The sequence below is a fragment of the Sinocyclocheilus rhinocerous genome, unplaced genomic scaffold (assembly GCF_001515625.1).
Source record: "Sinocyclocheilus rhinocerous isolate Xijiao unplaced genomic scaffold, SAMN03320098_v1.1 scaffold1852, whole genome shotgun sequence".
NCBI lineage: Eukaryota > Metazoa > Chordata > Actinopteri > Cypriniformes > Cyprinidae > Sinocyclocheilus > Sinocyclocheilus rhinocerous.
The window spans coordinates 169,081-176,541 of record NW_015636840.1 but is presented as its reverse complement, the minus strand read 5'-3'; the positions used below and the strand labels follow the sequence as shown (position 1 = coordinate 176,541).

Genomic DNA, 7,461 nt, shown 5'->3' with positions numbered 1-7,461 from the left:
GAGTTGGTGCCCTACGCAAACTGCGTACCCTGCGTATAGGGAGCGGCGGTACTGGTTGTGTAAAACTAAGGAGCCCCACACATGACATGCAAGGGGGAAAAAAAAGTGCTAATGAGCTCTGCTCTCCCCGCCCCTCCCCTCTCTTCTGTTTTTTTGTGCATTTGGTGGCGAGTTACCATCAAAAACAAAACTAATCCACTGCGTCCTCAGTGGCTCTCATGTTGGGAGAAAATGAAGACTCCTATGTTCACTTTTACATCCAACTACAAAACACCTGCATTGCTTACAATACATTGTTGTCGCTACAGCTGCTCAAAGCGCGGAGAAAATGGCGGACAGAGTACAACTGGCTGAGGGCTGAAATATGCTAATACGGGACAGTCTGTCAGCTGTCAAAACGGCTTGATAATTGATGTTTTTAAGGTTTTTTTAGTGATTAAAAAAGGAGTGAATGGATTTTTATCATTGTAGGGTGGTTGTGTCCACACACTGATACATTTATCTGCAAAAAGTGAACTTTGCAGATAAATGTCCGACGTCCCCTTTGAAATTATTAACTCATGTAACGCACCCCGCTGAAGAACATGATGCAGGACAGCTACTGCCTGTGTGATGTAGCTTTTTAGAATGCAGTTATGTGCCTCTAAAATTCAAGATACAAGGACAAGAAATGCCCCTCTATGGGTTTTTGTCTTGTATTTATGTCATGCGATACAGTTTAGCAAAATCACAATATCACAAGCAAACATGCTTTTTTTTTTTTTTTGACAAAAAATATCTGCAAATGTGATATTGATTTTAACCAATAGCTCAATAAACAAGAAGTTAACATTGTGTTTTAGACACAATATTGTCAGTATAGTCAATAATGTATAATTGACAGTATAATAAATAAATATAATGAACACAGTTCCAAACAAAGCCACAGCAGAACTGTTGTGTATCTCTTAGCAACACACAACAATGTTTCTTTACTGAATGAATCCATATTTTTGAATGAATTTATGTCAGCCAATGATTCAGTAACCTGTCTTTACTGTCACTTACTTCATTTCTGAATGAATCAGCCATTTGAAAGAATCGGTTGAATGAATGACTGAACGACTCATTCATTAAGACAGTGACTAGCTGTTTTTTCAATATTTAAAATACTAATATTAATGAAAATAAACTATTAATAAAATTATTGTTCATAACACCATTAAGGTTCTATAGAGCTCTTTTAAATAAAGCATGATTCCTTATGGAACATTACAAAAAGGGCTTTAAAACACACACACACATACACACTCAAACACAAAACACATTTATGCTATTGTAACAAACTGAAGAACCCCATTGTGGTACTGTTTACATCCTTTTTTCTTTTTTCTTTTTTTTTGGAAGAGTGAGGTGCTGGTTGCATAGAAGGTATCAATGCAAGAGTTGTATCATTGTAAATATGTGTGTATCTGTGTGTGTGCTTGGATACATAGTTTATGAGAACACAAATATGTATAATGACATTATGACATTACAGTGTAAACACTTCCTTGGCCTGTATCACGAAGCCGGTTTCAGTTTTTACCCAGGCAAGTTCACGTTTAGTTTGAGTTTTCGGGCTCAAGAAGGTGGGTTGGTTTTGAGTGGGTTTCATCACCATGGTAGCTTACACTACATGGCTACCCTGCTCCGGAGCAGGTTTTATTCTGAGTTAGAGATCGCAAACCCAAACTGGACCAATCAGCTGTGAGCAAAGTGATATATCCAACTTTTAAAATGACTACATTTATGTTTTCCTTTTTTTGAGCCCTGTGTGAAACTATATAAATAATTAAATTCAGTTGATTCATTTGCATAGTCATATATTTTCTTTCTGCTGCCTTCTCAAACTTTTGCTGCAGCAGCAGTGTTTATTCCTGCCTTATAAATGCATTTAAATTCATTACATTTTTAATTACAACATCTCTTAGTCTTCAGCAAAAAAGTGAATTGTGCCGACTCTCGCGAGAATTGATTCAAACTGATGCTTTGCTGACGCTCTCCACATGTTCCGTGTGATTGGCTGTTTGCAGCATGTGGCACACTTTCAGGTGCACGCACTCCGGAATTAATCACAAACTCCGGATCAAACTCTGACTTGACTGAGAACGTTTATATCGAGCTTTGTGAGCCAGCTGAACCTAATAAGCATAACGGTTAGAGGACAGGAAATATGATTAGCTCAGCATGAAATAATTACACATATGGGGAGTCCCCATAAAACACATATAGGAGTGTGTGTGAGTGTCTTTCCCAGACTATGACTGCTAACCCCACTCCTTCAACTCTGTATTACAGCTCAACTTTCAATCCTCTAGCCCATCCCTTTCTAACTAATACTCATTCTCCCTTCACACATTCTAACTGTCCTTGTTCATCTCCATTTTTTCCGCCAGAATGAGAATTTCATCATTGGCTGGTCTTTCAGTGCCAACCATTTAAGGGCTTAACAACCATAAAAATGTGGATTTGCAAAACGTCCAACAAGTCAGTCCAACAGTATAACTAAATCTCTGTACAGTAGATGGGGCACACCAGTTTTTAAAATTGTGGTCTATTTCCAGTTTCTCATATTCCTAATGGCATTTTATTAATACATTTGATCTACTGCTATATTTTTGTTTTAAAAGTGATTTAAACATTTCAAAATAATTATGTAAATCGTCTATTTTACTTGTCTGAAATCTGAAAGTCCTGCATACTGTAAATATGTTGGTGAACAGCAGAGCCTGTTCAATTTTCTAAAACTTTACTATAAGGTGTCAGTGTAGGATTTGTGCGTTGGAGGATGGGAGGTGGTGGTTAAATGAAACCGTAGGTGGTGGGGGACCCTTTTGAAAATCTGCTTAGGGCCCCCAGAATGTTAAGGCCGGCTCTGCTGAACAGTCAAGACTATGCTGGTTCACCAGTTAGACCAGCACCAAACCAGAACTAACGTCTCGGTTACGTATGTAACCCTCGTTCCCTGACTGAAGTGAAAAGCTGAATATGCGCTGCATCTGCTGCCTACTTATACTCACGCTGTGATCAGCAGCAGCTGGATGCAATAATCGCATGCCAATGTGCATTGGCTCGTTTAGTTTACACTCGAAGTAGATTGGTCCCTCTAAGCGAGATCCCAATTCGTCGGTCATCTGACGTGACGTCGAGAGTGACCGACTGAAAGGGAACTAGTCCATACCAGTGTGGAAATTTAAGTTGATTTTAGCAAAAGATAGAAAGAAAAGAGAGAACAGTGGACAAAAGCAGGAAAAGGAAAAGAATAATTGAGGATTTCAGGTTTTGGTAAAGACAGAAATGGAGATGAGGGTGTCTTCAGTTCATGCCAAACCTTTATGAGTATCTTGCCCTTCAGGGAGTTCGGACTGGGGAGCTGCTTTGGGTCTTTGTTCAGAGCCTCCCCCACATCCAGCTTGTCTCCGAAGATGTTTTTCAGATGCTGAGCTATCTTCTTCTGCTGCTGAATGCTGCAGTGATTCTCTATGGACAGGATCACGGGGAACCTGACGCAGCAGGAGACAGAAGGGAGAAAGGATGAGGGTGACAATAATCACAAACCAGGGAACAGCCAGAACAGTCAGCAGCTGCTCCTTGCCACCAGAGCCTTCCCCCGACATTAAACTTTTATCCGTATTTCTTTCATCTTGACTCATCTTCACTGTCATGTGCTCTTTCTATTTTGCCATCTCACTCTTCTCTTTTTCCTGCCTGTCTGTCTTTTGTTTGACTGCGTCTCTCTTTTTACCTTCTTTCTCTTGCCACTTGCGGTCTTGCTGTTCTGTTTACTTCATCTGCACACTCAAACAAATCACACTTGACTTTGGTTTCTATTCTCACTCATAGTCTGAGATTTTGACATTAAATAGTCTAACAATTGCTCTAACAAGGTGTTTCCAAAAGCATGCAAAACCTCCACACATTTTACAATGCAAAAATCTTTCTCTTAATCAGTGTTTGTGCTCTGTTTACCAATAAAACTATCGAAACATCCTTGAATCAAGATAAATTTAGTTGAAAAGTTATTAAGATATTATATCTGCATAAGATATTGTGTTTTTCAGAGAATAAATATCCTTGCCCCACTGCACATTGTTTTTCTATTGTTTTAAGAATAATTACAAAAAAGTCGTTTTTTTTGTTTTATTCGCATACAAAAAGTATTCTCGTCCCTTCATAAAATTCAGATTGAACCACTGATGGCAGATGGACTATTCTGACGATGTCTTTCATACTTTTCTGGACCTTGACAGTGTAATTTACTTGGCAGTCAATGTGACAGTCACAAGCCTCCCAGTTTTCATCCAAAATATCTTAAATTGTGTTCCGAAGACGAACAAAGCTTTTACGGTTTTGGAAAGACATGGGGGTAAGTGATTAATGACAAAATTTTCATTTTGGGGTGGAGTATCCCTTTAACATTAGTAAGGTTTTAATTTAATACTTCAATTTGAAGTTGACAAATTTGCTTCTCCAGGAAAATTACCCTATTTTAAGGACTTATATTTTACTGAAAGGGTTTCTGAGACAGAAACACTCATGAAGAAAAAGATTGTGCATTGATTTTGAATTTGATGGCTGCATGCGCTACATAACAAAAGGGTGTACACAGAAATGTCAGTCTAGATGATGCTGTGCTCAATGAAAATGACATAATTAGACTCAGACAGGCTATACCTGAATGCCAGATACCTAGGAATCAGGGAAACCCTCTGGGTTTCCTACATTATGAATGACATTCCTCTCTCACACAAATGCACACATACACGTACACACACACACACCATGAAAAAACAAGATAATCTGAAAGAGGAAAATGGATTGATAAAAAGATGCCCTGTAGGGCTACAGTGATAGCAATGCTGTCTCAGCAGGTGTCGTGGGATTTGGTGAGTGTAATTTGCATGTGATGTGCATGTGCTAAAAGGCTCATTTGCTCCATTATGTTGAGCCATTAGCTGAAACAGGTGGCTTTTTAATGATAAAACATCATTAAAGAAACAGACAGGTAGCTTTCTATGAGCATCCAGGCACTGGTACTGAAAGTTCTCTTCAATTATTACTGTACTTATCCTCATGGTGAAAAACAAAACAATTTTCCACAACAAATTAAATATAATTTTTATGTCATGCACCTCACTGGGTGCCTTATCTGGTAATAGTAAGATGAAAAAGATACAGCAAACATAGGGTCTGCAAGCCCATCTGAATTGTTTTAAAGAATAACAGTCTATTACACATACAAAAAAGACAGAAGTCTAACACAGACACCCATGACATTCCCCTGTGAAGATGATTACTGAAATATGCAGTATTTTAAGCAATTTTGTATTATGAAGATGTATAGTAATGTTTAATGGAATACTAGCTTACTGTATTTTATGTACTATATACTACAATTTTTTTAAGTATTATGTAAGGCAGTATGCAATATGCAATGATAAATGTTTCAATGGTATCATGTTAACTTATTGTCACATGATCTCACCAGGTTGTATGATATTCAGTGAAACATTTATCTTTTAATCGTTTCATCTTTAAAAAATTTTATTAAATTAAATTAACTTAGCAACTTAAATTAAAGATCATTATTTAAAAAAATACATTTTGATTACCTTTTTTCTAAAATAAGATTTTAAACTTTAAAAATAGATATTTTTTAGCTCTAATAACTTAATAGTAATATTATTTTGGGGAGTATAATTAAACAATGTAATATATCAGAGTACTGTTACTTTCTTTAAACGTAAAATTACATCTTTAATTAAAAAAAAAAAAAAATTTAAGTGAACATATGGCTGTTTTAAATGAGCATTAAATGACTTTGCTGTGCCCAGTATAGGGATAGATTTGAAAAGCTACAAAGAAAATGATGATTGATTTCTTGACATCATCTAATGGCTGATCATAAACGACTATGATAAAAGAGAGAAGAAAAACTGAAGAGAGAAGGAAGTACGCACTCATTGTTTACAAAGGCGTATTTGTTGATGGTCTCAATGACAGATTTAAAGGTGATCTTGGAGGTCAGAGTGTAACCGTGTTGGACCATAGGCTCCCCGTCTGGACCATCCCAGCAGTCCACTGTAGCACAAAGCATAGTCACAATCAGGGCTCTAAAAATAATTTATTTACAACCATTGGAAAATATATATTAGACATATATCCACAAGTGTTATCTTACCCTCCACACAGCGGCAGCCGGCCTGCAGGACCCAAGCATACATGTCCGTCTTGGAATGGGACAGCAGCTGATCTCCAGTCAGGTAGGTGTTGTGGGAAGAGGCTATGAAATAGTTACACAGAGGCTGATCCATGTCTTGATTGACCTCGTTGTGCTGAGGGTTGAACACATCACAGACTGGGCTCCGCATGTAGCTGGTGAACCCTAGATAGTGAAAGCAGACACAAAACAGCTGCATATTTTTAATTTCTTTGAGCTGTATATTATATAGTGCTACAAAATCAAAATCAAAACAAACCAAAAACAAAACATGCAACATGTCTTTCAAAAGCTCAAAATTTAGTCAAATAATTAATGATGCACTGCTAAAATATTAGTTGTTACAACTAGGGAGGCTCCGATCAGGTTTTTTGCAGCCGATACTGAGTACCGATTTCTTGTCATGGTGATCGGCCGATACCGATGCCGATTCTGATGCTTCAAGCTTTATATAGACGGTTTGATCGGGCGCAAGCACCTGGCCCGAAGTTAACTTCCGGTCTGTTTGTTTATCAGTCTGGCTATGGCACCGGCTACAAACGCAGTGGCATTTATGATCACTGCTGGATCAAGCCGCTGCATTGTTTTTTTCCTGAGGTAATCCAAAGCTTCTTGAGGTGAATTCTGTCTTATTCCTCTCAATACATACATATATGTATGTATGTATATATATACATACATATATGTATGTATGTATGTGTAGTGCTGGGTAATAACTAGGGATGCTCCGATCAGGATTTTGCAGCTGATACTGAGTACCGATTTCTTGTCATGGTGATCGGCCGATACCGATGCTGATTCTGATGCTTCAAGCTTTATATAGACTGTTTCATCGGGCACACGCGCCTGGCCCGAAGTTAACTTCCGGTCTGTTTGTTTATCAGTCTGGCTATGGCGCCGGCTACAAACGCAGTTAAAGTTAAGGTGATGAGTAGACTGAAGTTGGGCTCAGGTGGTTGTGCTGTGGGATGTGTTTCCCATACATTTATTTATTTGTGGCTTGCCACAATATCAAAACTGAAGGATTTTCCAAAAGGCTTCACTGAATAAACATGAGCACGTACTGCACTTTTAAAAATCAAAACGAGGCGTGGGTGTTTTTATATCACTGTATTTCTGAAGGAAGACTATATTTAGAAATGTTTCGATGTCATTTTCATTTCATCTTGCATGTTATATGCCTGATAAAGCAGCATTTGTGAGCTCAGCGCTGCTTTGTG

The 7,461-nt window shown here is 38.0% G+C and overlaps 1 protein-coding gene across 2 annotated transcripts in view; it reads right to left on the bottom strand.

Annotated features, from left to right (window-relative positions):
• The window catches only part of plch1 (phospholipase C, eta 1), a 96,695-nt gene that overhangs the window by 36,778 nt on the left and 52,456 nt on the right, over positions 1-7,461 (bottom strand). For both annotated transcript variants that reach the window (XM_016562742.1, XM_016562741.1), the window contains exons 7-9: positions 6,203-6,406; positions 5,982-6,102; positions 3,353-3,524 (exon numbers count right to left, since the gene is read on the bottom strand). In XM_016562742.1, coding sequence (XP_016418228.1) covers positions 3,353-3,524; positions 5,982-6,102; positions 6,203-6,406 — 497 coding nt within the window. The remainder of the gene's footprint in view (positions 1-3,352; positions 3,525-5,981; positions 6,103-6,202; positions 6,407-7,461) is intronic.